This window comes from Battus philenor, unplaced genomic scaffold (genome assembly GCF_028537555.1).
Source record: "Battus philenor isolate CCGP_79_NKW_IND1 unplaced genomic scaffold, ilBatPhil1.0.hap1 SCAF_22, whole genome shotgun sequence".
Taxonomy (NCBI): domain Eukaryota; kingdom Metazoa; phylum Arthropoda; class Insecta; order Lepidoptera; family Papilionidae; genus Battus; species Battus philenor.
Window position 1 is genome coordinate 484927 of NW_027181685.1, and position 15938 is coordinate 500864.

A 15938-nucleotide genomic window follows, 5' to 3' on the forward strand; every position below is an offset into this window, starting at 1 on the left:
TGAAATAAAGAAACATGTACATTTTTGTAACTAATTTGCTCTAATTAGTTTCGTTAAACACCTTTCAATGAAAAAGATAAATGCGTATGCGTATGTAAAAAGCATCGGTCCAAGAAACATTAATGCTCGGAGAGAAGCTAATGAATTGAGCACTAAACTAAAAAATAACATATACAATAAAATCACTAAAAAATCTTTAATTTTAAACTTATTCCACTGAAAATTCATGTCACACAACGTTAATGTATTATATTAAAAATTTGATCATTGTGATGCTAATCTGTGGTTCATATAGTTTGACAATTGTTGTTTGTGACTTTGACGTTTGTGTGAATTTTTGCTACAATTGTGCAAATCACTTAGCGAATCTGATCATCTATCTGCGATGGAGAATAATCTTCAGCACGAGGATTTACTGATAAAGTTGCGCGCGAAACTGAACGAAGAGAAGATTAAGTTATGGGAGCCACCTTACTTGGACACCGAAAATTTAATGTCGCAACAGTTGCAGGTTTATTGTTTACAATGTTTTTATGTCTGTATACATTACGGAATTCTTAATTGACGCGATTTAAAATTAATTAAGTATATATAATCGATAGAGAGAACTAATTATAGAATAAAATTAAAGGTTAAATATTCAGATTTAAACTAAACAACAAGTTATACAATAAACAGTATGTTATTTTCTTCCTATTTTTAATTATAAAATATGTGATGTCTATTTTTAGCTTATAAAACAATATATGTTGTAGGAACTTGCAAAGAAATATGCAGCCGACTTATCATTAGAATTGGATATGGTGACAGCTGCATTGCATGAACTGCAATTGCATTCAATAGACAGGGTTAAGGCCAATGATGAGTTCAAGGAGACGGGACTGGCAACATTTAGAATCAAAGTCAATATACCAAAAGAGAAGTCAACTGTATTAAAAATACAAAAGAAGTTGGATGTACTTGGCTCAGAACTCATAAGTGCAGTTGCTGCTGAAATTGGAGTAACAGAATCTAGGTATATTAAACTCACATAGTTTTTATTTGAATATTTTATTTATCATTGTTAGAATATGTTACCCCATTGTGACTTTCATATATGGCAATTTAAAAATTATACAATATGTGAGGAATAAAAGAAGAAATAATAATTGATATTAAGATTGAAGAAATGCACCAATCTAAATAATAGAGTTCTGTAAAGAAATTATTATTGTTATAGTATCCCTGTGTACCTAAGATGGGCAATGTACAAGAGGCCCTCAAAAGGGGGAGGCCATGAAACAAAAGTCTTATATAGAAATCTATGCTATAGTACCATGTTCAGCAGTGGACATCTTGCTGGGGTGATGATGATTTATTTTATACATGATTGCAGGGTGAAACTCATATCAAATGGCAAGATTGTGACCTCAAATTTGAATCTTAACAAACAAAATGTCAAGAATGGTGCTATGCTGATGGCCATTGTGTTAGAAAGTAAGTAATTTATTTTCTAAAACTTTCTGAATGTTATTTATAGAATTGGTACTATATATGGTCTTACTTTACATATACATAATGATTATTATTAGCCTTATGTATAGTCCATTCGCTGTCAATAAATATATAGTGAACCCTGTCAGGTTTCAGAAATAATAATGTAATGATAATATAGTAAGAAAAAGCACCTGTCAAATCCAAATAGAAGAAATATTAATGTAACAAATATCAGAATGATATCATTGTACAGGATGATTGGAAATAGGTATTGAAACTATAGTTTTTCACTACCACAAGCGCTTACAATGAAATTTCTATCAGGTCACTCTACAAGAATTTACGTTTAAATATGTGCTTAAATTCTTATTAAGTAGTCTAGCCTAGTTGATCAGTGATGGGAACTCTTGTTGTCATCGGATATGGGTGACGTGGGCTCATGGGAACTTTACTTGTCACATAAAATTATTTATTGTTTACTATCTGTCTCTGCAGATTTTGTACTGCCTGAATTTATTGGCCTGTCACATTCAAAGAGAAAAAAATATTTAATGTAACATATTTCAGATTGATTATTTCATACAGGGTGATTGAATTGTCATATATATCTTTTAACACTAATGTTATTTCTGTCCCACATAGAAATAGTTAAACCATTCTCACTGATCTCTTCATATTTCGGAATTTGTGCTACAAAAGTGTGTTCCATATTAACTCAACTTTTTAAATATATATATATATATATACCAAGTATAGAGATATATAATGTAAATATGATGGTACTCTATGCAGTGACTCCGGATGAAGTGAAGAAAGAAGACAACATGTACATCGAGATGAAGACAACCAGAGATGATGCAGCACTACTGTCGGAATACGTAAATGAACTTGCTGATGATGATGAATACATTAAGGTGAGCATTTAGTGGTTTATTTATTTTAGGTTAAACAGTTTAGCTAGCTGTAATGGTATCGGGTCAATATTTCCGACCACCTGGGCAAAAGCAAGGGTGTCTCCCGAACTTATGGACCAGACCAGTAAAGAAATTCATCATTTTAATTTTTACATTTATGGTAAAAATGGCAAAATTACAGTTGCTCCAAGAATCATGGAGAAGGTTATGAGATTTATAGAAGACAGATGGTAACCCATTACCACTTCAACTTCCCTGTGGTCATGGGCAAGCTACATAGGGGTCTTAGGGTACTTAGACCAGGGACCTTTAGATGGTTTGAATAAGTTCATCGGAACGCCCAAGATACAGGAAGTTTACTGGAGGTTCTATTGGAAATCTCCAGAGAGAACACATCCGTCATGAAGCATAAAATGTCTATCTTCGAGATGGATAGACAACCTGGTAAACTGCTTTCAACTGGCCTTATTGGATACCTTTGATGGAAATATTTGTCCATCAGTAGACATGTTGTTGCTTTAATGATAATATAAGATAAAGTTATTCAATTTCTTTGTAGCTAGAGGATCAGTCCGGAAAGACCGTGGAGCTCCCGGCAGCGGAGAGGAAATCGCTGTTGGTTGGACTGGCGCTGCACGAGCGTGGCCGTGCGGCCATCAAACAGAAGGACTATTCTCTCGCTTTGGTATTACTTCTTGATGCTGATAGGCAGTTCAAGTAAGCTTTTATTTGCTAAATTATTGCTTTTTACCTTGCCTACACTGCTGTCCAGGTAGAGCGCTTAGTTTAACACCTCTTTTAAGGCACCGAAGCTTAAAAGCAACCTAGGTAGACTTGCCTCCAGCATATATACAAAAATTTAAACCGGGTTATGATGCCACCTAGCACTTAGATCACTTACGTGAATGTTCAATGAAGTAACTACCTTTGAATATCCCCTTGGTGTCAAAAAATATTATATCAAACACTAGGTGTGCAGATTTTTTGTTTTCTGAATGCAGTGAGTGCCGATCGTCACTGCTACAGGTGGTAGACAACTGGGGTATACTGCAGCTGGACATAGCGTGGTGTTACGCAGGGCTTCGGAGCGTCAGCTCGGCATCCGATGCCGCCGTACGTTTGGCTGCTGCAGAACAGGCTCTTAGGAACAGCTATGGCAACGACCAGAAGCGTCTACAGCAAATCAAGGGAAGTGCAGGTTAGTCTTATGTCATTACCTCACAGCTAGTATCTATATCAATCTTCTCTTTTTTTGAGCGAGGGGTAAACCGAGAGAGATAGAGAGGGGGTTAGAGTTACAGAGACTAAGATCTACGTAAGAATGTAAATTTTACATACAAAAGTACGTAGGCAAAATTGATATATGGGTGTGCTGCAAGATACAACTATGGGTCCATTTTTGTTCCTTATCTGTAAAATGGTAAAAAGTCTAAATTAGCAAAAGTTCACAAAGTATTTAAAGTGGAAAATAAAATAAATAATTAAAACTGGCTGGAAATAACTTTTAAATAGGAAGGGGGGCATAATGGCGGGGGCATAAAAGGGGCTAAAACGGTCATGCTAAAAACTTTTATGGAGTTAATGGTTCGGAATTGCTATTTCGAAGGACATGTTCAAACGCATTAGGTGGCGAGGTGATGAATAGATGCCGGAGGACTAAAAAAAACAGAGTGACTACCCATGTGACAACTTCTCTGCCAGAAACACGTGGCTGAGAAGAATAAAACGACCTCATGATCGTTTTCAGTTTGTTACAGTGTCTGTAGCTCCTAGGCTTTCTCTGTATTGCAGAGACCATTCCTTATTAAGCTTCCTAACGAAAACTAATAGAAAATTTTTCAAAAATACCAGCTACTTTCTTATTTAGAAACAGTTTCAAATTGAATAGAATTAGGAATTCTATCTGGAATCTGGAGTATGCCAATCTGCAGGGGACTTTACTACATCATGTTTCTTTTATAGCCCCCGTTTTTTGGGACTTCTCGTTCACCCCTTGTCATGATTCACGGGAAATATTTTAACTAAATTTATTTTTCACTTATTTTTATTTTTACTCTCATCTTTTATCCATCTCAATGTCACACATTATTTCCTCTTTTATCCATCACAAACTCTTCCATTTCTTTTCCTACTCAATTTCCTTTCAATGCCTTCTCTTAGAATTGCTACAAGACAATTTTGATTTATTTCTGTTGTATTCTTTAGTTTACTTTTACATTCTGTATGGCTATAGTTAGATCATGTTACAGCGAACGAGCGAGTCTTGCTGATGAGGCTGTACTTGCTGCAGGGGATCGTGGCTTTTCATCAGAATAAGAGAGCTGAAGCGAAGGTCTTGCTGGACAAAGCGGAGATTGAGTTAAATGGTTTAAGGGTAAGTAATAGCATTCTTGTATGACTTATTGCGACTGATTCATTCTTCGGCATTAATGATAAAATGGGCGTGTCACATGGCTTCACATTAAGCCTAGCCCAGCCCATAGGCCTTCTGCAAGATATATGCCTTCATCTAAGATATACGATTGACGGGTTGGTGATCGCAGTGTGGTATTATGGTATGCAGAGGACGCTGCTGCCAATCCTCTTTACACTTGTTAATGAGCAGTGGCAATCCCATATTATTAATGCGCCAAGTGTGACTTGTACAGTAATACCTTTACGCGACCCCGTTATACGCGGTTTCACTATAACGCGAATTGCAAATTTCGCGCTCAAATGCTTCGAATTACGCGAAAAAGTACATATAAATGTAATGTAGTCATCAACTTCTCTATGGTGTCTTGACCATCTGTCAAACAATTAAAAACAGTGTTGGGTGTTATGAACGTATTTTACAAGAACGTAAATAAAACGTTACCCAAAAGACAATAGATGTATTTTTCCGTAAAAAATAAGAGTATGTGTTGCATAAATTGTTCCTAGGAATTAAAGTGATTGATTAAAATGATTTGTATATTTTTGTAATAATTTTTGACTATGTTTTATCATAAACCTCGTTATACGCGAATTTCAGTTAACGCGATTTTTTTTGGAACGTATCCCTCGCGTAAAGCGGGGTATTACTGTATATAATTCTATTCCGACAATCGAACTTGCGACCTATGATCGCAAGTCTCAGTCCTCTACCGCTGTGCTACCACTGCTCCTCAACCATAGCAATATAGGTATCAAATAAATTAATCATTTGGTAGAAGTAACCATAGTGTCTACAAATCATGTTCTAGAGGTTATTCTTATGGGATAATATATAGCCGAACAGATTGATAAGTTGAAGTGGTAAAAGGTAACCTTGCTAAACAGATGGTCAGTGGAGCCTTATGGTTTTGGAGTAGATATCACTGATCTGCAGGTGCAGTGAAGAACGGCCACCCAAATGTGAACAGAAAATCTAGTTAAGGTCATTGGGAAACGAGAAACTAGATATGGGCCGCTTCCAATCTGTCAATTAGAAATCGAAAAGTCATATGTCCAGCTGTGGGCATCCTATTGCTACAATGATGATGGTGATAATGAACTTTTGATTATATAATTTTTTTTCGCAATTAGGACTCTTCCAATTAAATAATAACATTGACATTATTCTGATACGAAATTGTTTTTATTTTTTGGTTTATTGTCAGGTGGACGAGGCAGCGGTAAACCGTCTGATGGAGCTGGGCTGGACGCGGGCACAGGCGCGGGTGGGCCTTCGTGGAGCTGCTGGAGACCCTGATCAAGCTCATCTTCAACTGGCTGCCCGGGCTGACCAGCGAGCCCAGCATCGTCGCGACAGGTAGGGTACCTGACTATCGTCGCCCACGAGGGAGACAACATTTTTTTCCATTACTTTCCTACCCATTGTGACTTCGAGATCAAGGCGAAGCCCTGAAAATAAAGGACAGTCTCCCAAGTTGAAGTTACATGGCCTTTGAGCCTGATCACTTCATGGTAGATACCCGTAAAAGCTTGGTGACCTCATAATCCGGTGAAATTGTATTATGTAGCCGAGGCTATCCAGGGAGCCATCGATCTTCGTTAATATAAAAATGGTTGGCCACATTGGCATTAGTGTGATTATAAAAAAAATAAACTGACCATCAGGCAAGTAACCAAGGTGTCGAATTCCACTATAGCTGATCCTAGACTTGTATGCCAATATTGAATAGAAAAGACAAAAAGAAAAATATATTTCATTTAAATGTTTTATAGTACACGATTATTGTTTGATTACATCCTAACATACCTTATTTTGGTTTTTGATTGACGTCAAATTTTTGACAGCTAAGGTCAGAGGTTTCAATTTCCTCTATATCCTCATATGTAGCTAATATTGTACGGTTATAGAAATAATAAATAAAGTAATGATAATATACATATTAAAGTACATATTAAAATAAATTACTGTTTCTTATCTGTAGACTTTGTATTGCCCGAGGTTGTTGTCCTTTCGTATTGACTAGAAAAAAAGTGACATATATAAGGGTGATAACTTTATACAGGACGATTGGAAATAGGTGTAGAAACTTTAAAGCTTTTACTTTCTTAGATATATTTCTTCCAGAAATATATAGCTACAATTTAACACTAAACATACCATAACGGGTCAAATGACCCATTTTAACTCAGTATCAAGAATTTTTATTTCTCTGCGTTTGTAATAGAAATTGTCAATATACTATTCTATTTAACTATAATAAATTTTATTTTCCTTTCGTTCCTAGTAACTATATTTTATAAATTCAAGTAAGAAATGTAAAATCGAGTCATTTTACCCGTTATGATAGAAATAAGTGCCTAGCAAGTGTTGGTATAATTAGTGTTAAATAGAGCTTTGGTTCTAGGCGTCAGCGCTTACTGGGCGTGTGTTCGGATGGGTCACCAGTAAACGCGGGTGCCCTACACGCGCTGGTGGGAATGGGGTTTGTACGGAAGCTGTCGCTTCTTGCACTCCGCCACTGCAACAACAGCCTGCAAGACGCTATCCGTATCTTGCAAACACAGCCGGAGTTGGTAAGGGAGATTATATAAAAACTATATATATATTAACATCTTAATAATGATAAACATGCCTTAACCTTTTAACTGCCAAGCTGTTTTGGCCAAGACTTCCCCAGGTACCAAATGGAAATATCAAGTGTAGGCTTTCCTTATGTGAAAATTCGAGATCTTTACATTCTATGAATGAATATAACACATTATGTATGTCATTATGTACTGAGACCGCCGGCGACCTTCATGGCACTTAAAGGCAACAGAGTACTCGGTGTGCCATGAGGTCGCCGGCGGGTCACGTTTTTGTAACACAGAAAACACGATAGGTTTTCACAGCCAGCTTTGAAATATGAATAAATTGCGAATTCAATACAAAGAAAGGTTTCTATATACATATTCTAATGTAAATTTTTATATAAAAAGTGAGGCCGCCCGCGGTCTCATTGGCACCCATGGTAACCGTTTCTAAAACATGCTGCAAATCGTAAACCATCCCGTGATTCAGTTGCTAGGTGCCTAATGAAGCGTCATAATTACCGGAGGGTCGGAAAAAAATAATATTCCTTAGATGTACAGATGAAATTGTGAGGTAGCCGGCGGCCCTCACGGCACCTATTGTTGGGTATCGTGAGGTAGCCGGCGGTCCTCATGGCACTTAAAAGGTTAATAGAGTTTAAGCTTCTTTTTCTCATAGACCATGCAGAAGATGGTTGGTTACTTCAAGGTCCAGGAAGACAGAAACACAATTTTTTGTGATATATAATTATTTGTTTTTTAGAGCACATATTACATACAGAGTGGTTTTAAAGAGAGCTAAACGTCGGTAAAACAGTACTGTTGTGGCTTACTGACTAGCGCCATCTAGTAGAGTTTTAGAGAAAGTATGATTAAATAGTTTATGTATTTATGAGATCACTTTCAAAGTCATCACAATTTATTTGGTTCTGAGGACTCACCCCAGCTCAGTTTGTTACATGATGTCAATGTATCTTGAAGTCATCATAAAAAGTGATCATAATAAAAATGATTATTCAACTGCGTTTGAGATTTTTAGTATTAAGATGCGTTTGGAATCCTGATAGCTTTTTATTCAAATAATGCAGCTATCAAGGGGTCAAATTAGAAACATATGGTGGAGGCTTGTATCAGTGCGAACGGTATACTATTGGAACAATGACTTATGAAATATTTCTACATTGGAGCACAGTGCAATAATCAGATCATGTCATAAAGTTTTCTGAAATTATGTAAAACGAATCCAGTATTTTTATGTGCTGGTATATGGTGTCTTACAAAATATAAAGAGTGTTGGTGGTTTTTTTTTAGTTGGGTGACATATCTGGTGAGGCCAGCAGTACAGGCAGCTCAGAGGAGTCGCCGATACAACCAGACAACAAGATGATCGCGGAGGTGAGACCATCATTGTCGTGATTAATTCATTAAAAAAAATTAGTATGAAAATATCTACTAAGTAACACGAAAGAAATATCTACAACGTGACCTGAAAGAAATATCTACAACGTGACTTGAAAGAAATATCTACTAAGTGATTCGAACAAAATATCTACTACTCGACTCGAAAGAAATATCTACTAAGTGATTCGAACGAAATATCTACAAAGTGACTCGAACGAAATATCTACAAAGTGACTCATAAGAAATAAATATTAAATAACTTTAAAGAAATATTTACTAAGTGACACAAAGTTGTCTAGTGTACTTGGTAAAGTAGTTGTCATCATGGGGGTTCCTTAAACCCTTCTTTTTATCATCATTCCACCATTACTTAGACACTTCACATTCCTAGATTTCCTAATGGTTTCTTGTTTTACCCATTCAAGCTACCCTGGAAACGAATACATGCATCAGAAACTTTGAATGTTACATACTTAGAATAATAATAAATAAAAAATACACACAGTACAATAAAATGTTTATTTTATCATCCAATAATGCAGATAATAAAATCGTGATACATTAGGTATGTTATATTAATGAAAATACGTGAATTTTATATCATTGGTTTATTTCATTGTTTAATCCCACTTTAAGAAAAGCCGTAACGAAATATTTTTATATTTAATGGAATCAGGCGTTACCTCGCGGAAGTCTATACTAAGTAAGAAAAGGACCAATAATTAGCCACTTCCGCACATGCAGTGGTAGTCGTGCAATAAAGTGCACCGCCCGCCAGCCCGTTGATAAATGCGTATACGGCAAACAATGCGAATCACACAACCGCCATCGCCAAACTACTCAACACGTGTTTCACCCTTCCACGGGGCATTTTCAGGAGTTATGTTACACCGATTAGTGCCACTCTTGACAAACATATTGTTATATTGACATATAGTCAAGCTATATTAATGGTGTGTTATTGATGAACTTCCTCGTCACTATATCCAGCTGGAGGCGATGGGCTACAGCAGCGAAGAAGTCCGAAGCGCTTTACAACTGTGCAACAACGAGCTGCAGGCTGCTGTTGAGCTGCTCGTCTCCGGGATCAACATCCCTGCAGGTCAGTCACCTGTTCTGTTTCATATGAACCATCAATTCCAGATCCTCAAATCCGAAACCTGTTCATCCTGTAAGTTTCCAGATTTATCGTATGATGATTAATATTTACCGAAAGTTAGTGTTGGCTTGAGAGATACGTAACTATACCTAGTCGTGCGAGTGAGACGAGACTACGGATTAAAAGAGAGAGATAGAATAACACATAATGGTGAGAATCTCTATATACAGGCATATTTGTAAAATTTTCCCTTCAGTGCGTTAAAAGGAAGTTCTCCGATCAATGTATGCTACCAGTAAAGGACATACGGGAGTGAAGCATGGTATCTCACTTTGGGCCCCGATTGACTTGGAATTTTTCTACGAAATCGAATCAAAAATGAGGACATACCATATTTAAAAAAACTTTTAAGTTAAACGGTTTTTTGATACCCATATTGTGGTGGTCGTGGAAAAATATGTACCTAGTCCGCCATATTGGAACGGCGTCCATATTGAATTTTAAATTTTAACATAAGCATCGTGTTTTATTAGTGTAGCCCTTTCATTTGATACCCATATTGAGGGGGTTAAGGAAAAATATGTAATCCGCCATTTTGTATCGGCGGCCATCTTAGATTTATAATGTTATTGATTTTATTATATTGTATTGTCATCTAAATTAAATGTGTGTACCAAATTTCAGATCAATCTGACAACGGGAAGGTGCTTAAATTTCTAATTTTGATCCAAATAAACAAATAAATTTCGTACGGGTCGAACTAAATAAAACCGTTTAAAAACGAAAGTAACCGATATAGTCAAGTGGATTGGGCAAGTTGAAATGGCAGAAGGCAAGTCATATGGCGCGCAGATTATGTGCCCATTGGGATCTTCAGGTTCTGGTGTGGAGACTATAGACCAGCGAGCGCAGCGAAAAACTTTTTTAAGATCGTTGGAAGATGCATCTTAACTATTGAACATCTATGGGAGAGGCATATAGTTCAGCAGTATGATGATAATGAATAAGACTAGATACAGGCCACTTACGACTTATTGGAAATCTATTCGAAAGGCTTTAGTCCAGCTGTGAACTTCCTTCCGGTTAATATGGTAGTAAATGAGCTTCCTTGAAACGTGAACAATATTTAATTGCAATATTTTATGTCACGGTTGTAGATTTGAACATGGTGCCCATGATGGGCACACAACTATTCTGCACTTGTCATTTTTAAATATACTTAATTTGGGTAATAAATCTAGATTATATATTTTCCCTGCTAAATATCACCGTGATCAGGATAAATAAATAATAAATAAATAAATTAAAAAAAATAATAAATAAAGGGGGTAAAACCACTTCGGGTAGCTGTGTAGCAAAGATGCCAGGGCGGTTCATTTACCTGTCCCTTTCTTTTGTTTTGGTGAATATTGAAAATTTCTCGTCCCGAGGATTAATTTATTTATTTGCATTAATATTGTACGGGGTGACGTAAGTCGAAGTTATAACGACTAGACCAGTGTTTTCCAACTTGGAGCCCACGCCCCATGGGGGGGGGGGGCAATTTCAATATTAAGGGGGGCGATCTGAAAGTGAACTCGGCTCGAGTTTAACCTTTTCAACTTAATATAAAAGTATATGTTATATAGTAAGGCGTAAGAATATAAGAAAGATTAAGCCAAGGTTGAGCAAGGCACATAAAAAGTTTAAAAGTACTGAACTGGACCATGCAGGTTACATATAAAATAATTAATTTGTATCTATCCCATTTCAGAAGAGGATGGAGCCAATCCTTCTACCAGCAACGCTGGGGCAACACGTAAAAAACAACAAGAACGGGAGAAAAGGTAAACAAATATGTTCTAAATAAAACTATATTTCGCAAATTGTTTATACTGACTGTACAAAAAAATACAGGATAGTTGGAAATAGGTAGTACACGCTCTTAAAAAATTATCAGCAAATGAACTGTACATTCACCCCCCTTGAATGTTTAACACATATAATAAATCATTCTGTTTATCTCTTATTGTTCATTCATACTGTACAACGATATAAGCTAACTTCATGTCGGCTCACATACAAATCTATGAGAGTGAAATAAAAAAAATCCATCCACCACTCCACTGATATACTTTTTAATTGGATTCTCTTATTTTTCTTACGCTTTTCCTGTTAAATTCGCTATTGTGAAACTCACTTCGTCTCTCTGATACACATTTATCCGTCCCTTTTTAGTATCATACTTCATCCCTCCAATTCTAAATTACACGTATTTCATACACTTTTATAACGTATCAATCTCTCATTCACCTATTGCCGTCTTTTTCTAGCTTTAAACTTTATTCAATGCTAGAGTATTCGTCTCTTTTACTCATATATCGTGTCCGTAACGGACTGTCATAACCATATATCCGTCCTTTTCTAGCTTTAAACTTCATCCAATACTAGAGTATTCGTCTCTTTTACTCTTATATATCGTATTCGTAACTGACTGTCATAATCATATATTAGTCTTTTTCTAGCTTTAAACTTCGTCCAATTCTAAAGTATTCGTCTCTTTTAGTCTTATATATCGTATCCATACCTGACTGTCATAACCATATATCCGTTCCTTTCTAGCTTTAAACTTAGCCATTTTTGCGTTCCATTTTTCATTCCTATGTGAATTTACTATTTTTTTCTAGTTTAAATGAATGTGTTGCTTTATTAAGTATATACTTATAATATGCTAAAAACGATAAAAAGTTTAAACATGCTTGTATGTGAAAATGTCGTTGTATAAGCTGGTTTATGTATGGCAATAGGCACTATGTCTAGATAAAAAGAGAGATGCAAATGTTTGTTAGTGGCAGTTCTTCTCAGCAGATCAGTGTTCTGAACCCCTGATGTATCACTGCTTATAATGTTAAAATATTTGACGATTTAAAAGCGTGTACAAATGCCTACCTAAAGATATTTGAATTTGTGTGTCAGTCTCTCTTTCTCTTTCCCTCTTGTCCACCTCAGATATGTACTCCTCACTCTCAGTCAGTCAATCATCATTTTGCATATATTTTAATTCTAATGAACTTGTCTGATCTGACATGTATATGGGCACAGGCGGCGCGAGCGTGAACTGGCGCTTCACCGGCTGTCTTCAGCAATCCGTGGTGATGAGGACGATTATCTGGACACCTCGCTGCTGGAGGAGGAGCAGTACCTCGCAGAGTACAAGTCCTTGCTGTGAATACCTCGTCACCAACATCTACCGGAGTGAGAGGCTCCATTACTACAGGGTGATCAAAAAACTTTTTACACAAATCATCATTTCCTTACAAAATAATTATATTCAGTTTTTTTATGTTGTATCCGCTCTTGTGAAATCTCTCTAATAGAACTGTATCGAAAAATAGATCCTATACAAATGAATTTGCCAGAAAAAAGTTTTTAAGCTTTTACATCTAATTTTAATCATCACCTTTATAAAGCTCATTTGTCATGAGGATGTCCACCAGTAAGATGAAAAGGTGACATTAAGGTCGTTAGAAAATATTGGGTGCAAGCCGCTTCCAACTGGTCAATTGCACATCTATAGGAAACCTATGTCCAGCTGTGGACTTAGAAACGTGGGCAGTGATTCCTACGTGATTAACGTTAAATTACAATGTTTATTTTTATCTTTTTATTGCAGATTTCAACAGGGTGCCCATCATCTGGAACACAACTATACTTCACTTGCCATATTTAAATATAAGGACTTAATTTACGTTTTAAATCAAGAAAATGTTATTTTTTTAAAATTAATGGCTCCCTACTAAGATACGTATATTTATATGTATATATATATAGTTATATATATATATATATAAATATATATATATATATATATATATATATATATATATGTATATATATATATATATAACTATATATATATATATATACATAAATATATATATATATATATATAACTATACAGTTTAACGTACATACAAAAATATACATTTTTATAATAAATCAAGTAATAAGAAAACATTTTGAAATTCAAAATCATGCGCTTACATGCATTTCATATTTACTTTGACTTGATTATATACGATTTTGCATTTCAAAATTATTATTATGACCGCTATATTGTGATACCGGCGAACAATAAGCACAAAATGCTTTATGTGTTAAAACAATAATTATTTGTAAGTATTTTAGCCTAGTGGCATTTTATAGCTTGTAGGTTCGATTCCGGCAGGCTATTGATGCCGAAAAGCTTTTGATGCTAAAAGATAAAAAAAACTGACATGTTTTTGGAAAACTATGTAATAATTAGTTAATTACTACTCTCAGGTTTATTTCCCAGCAGTGGGAAGATAATAAAGCTAATTACTACCTCCTTATACCTCTGTATTAATATAAAATTAGTACATATGTCAGTATGCATAAGTATTACATATATAGAAATGTAGATGCTTGAATGTCTGTTGCTCTATGTGGAATCGGCTTAGCCGATTTTTTAAATATGTTACAATTACGCCTGTTAAATTGGCTTTTAAAATTTTATGAATAAAAATTAATTATTTGAAAATGATTTTAACCGCCTTTGTTGTAGCCAAAAAAAAACTTTTGTGGTGTTGCCATGTTTAAAAATATATATAAGTATTATATTCGCCAAAGAGTAGGGTGATGAAAGATTTTCATTTAAAAGTATTTTCTATGTGATGTGCCCATGTTTTTAAATAACAAAATTATAACTATAGAGTGTTAACTCCTAATATTACTAGTCAGCTTGACGTGGATTTAAAATTTTAATGATTTTGAATTTTAAAATTTAAAAGGTCATATTTCGTTAGATTATTAATATATATATGTGTGTATATATGTATATATATACATATATTTATATATGTGTATATATATATACTATATGTATATATATAAGTAGACCATCGACAAAGTCAAGGTCGCAAAAAGCAACGTTATGTTTGTTAAATCAGTGTTTCCTAACGCAAGACTCACGCCCCATGGGGGAGCAATTTGATTGTTAAAGGGGGCAATTCGAAACTTGAGTGTAAACCTTTCGTTTTAATATATAAATATATATATAAGAAAGGCTAAGGGGGGGCGTTGCACATAAAAAGTTGCAAGCACTGTGTTAAACTATAGTGAGAACTTGTCTGTTAGCGACATCTATCCATAACATATATATATATATAAACAAAGACTGTCCCATAAATCAACGTGAAGTCGTGATCTGGTCTTTGAGAACGTTTTTGCTTTTGTAATATGAATTCTTTGCAGCTTATGATGTTATTTATATTATTTTAACCATGTATTTATATCCACTTTTTTAAATTTTATCTGTTTCTAAAGGACAAATTAAAATGTTTTCTAACGTAGCGTAACGACGTTGATTTATGGGACGCGAAACCGTGCCAGTTGTAAGACCCCATTATATGTGTCCACATGTTATTGAGTGTTAGTAAATAAATATATGTAATTGATAATTGCAGTTTTATTTCCTGTGTAGTCGTTCGTTATTTCTCTTGTCGCTTCGGAAGGAGACTAAGAGGTTCGGAGTGGGTTTTGATTCGTCCACTTAAGTGTTTATTTATTATTGAATCAATTTTGCTACAAAGAGGTAATATTTTTTATACAAATTTAAGTTAAAAAAATTGTAAATTCATTCCGAAATTACATTATCATCTATTTACAATTTTTTAAAATTTATAAAAGAAGCCAAGAAAATTCTCGTGTCGCCTCAGGGCATTCGCCTCCCTTAAAAATACCTAGAAGGGAAATACCAAAATCGCAAATCAGGCGGATTGGTGATGCAGTGTGATATGGTATGGTACCGTGGAGGGGTGAAACACGTGTTGAGTGATTTGGTGGTGGCGGTTGTGTGATTCGCATTGTTTGCCGCATACGCATTTATCAGCGGGCTGGCGGGCGGTGCAATAAATTGCACGACTTCCACTGCATGTGCATAAGTGGCTAAATATTGGTCCTTTTCTTACCTACACACGTGATAATGTAATGAATGTCAGTGAATAAAAATTTGAATCAATTAAAGTATTCTTTACTATTATATTTGACATTACGTACTCGAT

The 15938-nt window shown here is 35.2% G+C and overlaps 1 protein-coding gene across 1 annotated transcript; it reads left to right on the forward strand.

Annotated features, from left to right (window-relative positions):
• Positions 1–359: 359 nt before the first annotated feature.
• LOC137923773 (NEDD8 ultimate buster 1) lies at positions 360–13642 on the forward strand. Its single transcript, XM_068767041.1, has 14 exons — positions 360–511; positions 756–1015; positions 1376–1476; positions 2269–2390; positions 2950–3107; positions 3392–3588; positions 4640–4764; positions 6011–6162; positions 7211–7379; positions 8688–8771; positions 9768–9879; positions 11630–11702; positions 12958–13133; positions 13529–13642. Exons 1-13 carry the CDS (start codon positions 386–388, stop codon positions 13082–13084), a joined length of 1806 nt encoding a protein of 601 aa, XP_068623142.1. The 5' UTR covers positions 360–385; the 3' UTR covers positions 13085–13133; positions 13529–13642.
• Positions 13643–15938: the final 2296 nt, after the last annotated feature.

Bases quoted from the DNA above. Each gene is read 5' to 3' on its own strand.
- LOC137923773 (XM_068767041.1), top strand. From the start codon at position 386: ATGGAGAATAATCTTCAGCACGAGGATTTACTGATAAAGTTGCGCGCG. The intron at 512-755 runs GTTTATTGTTTA...TATATGTTGTAG, and splicing joins TAATGTCGCAACAGTTGCAG to GAACTTGCAAAGAAATATGC. The intron at 3,108-3,391 runs GTAAGCTTTTAT...TTCTGAATGCAG, and splicing joins GATGCTGATAGGCAGTTCAA to TGAGTGCCGATCGTCACTGC.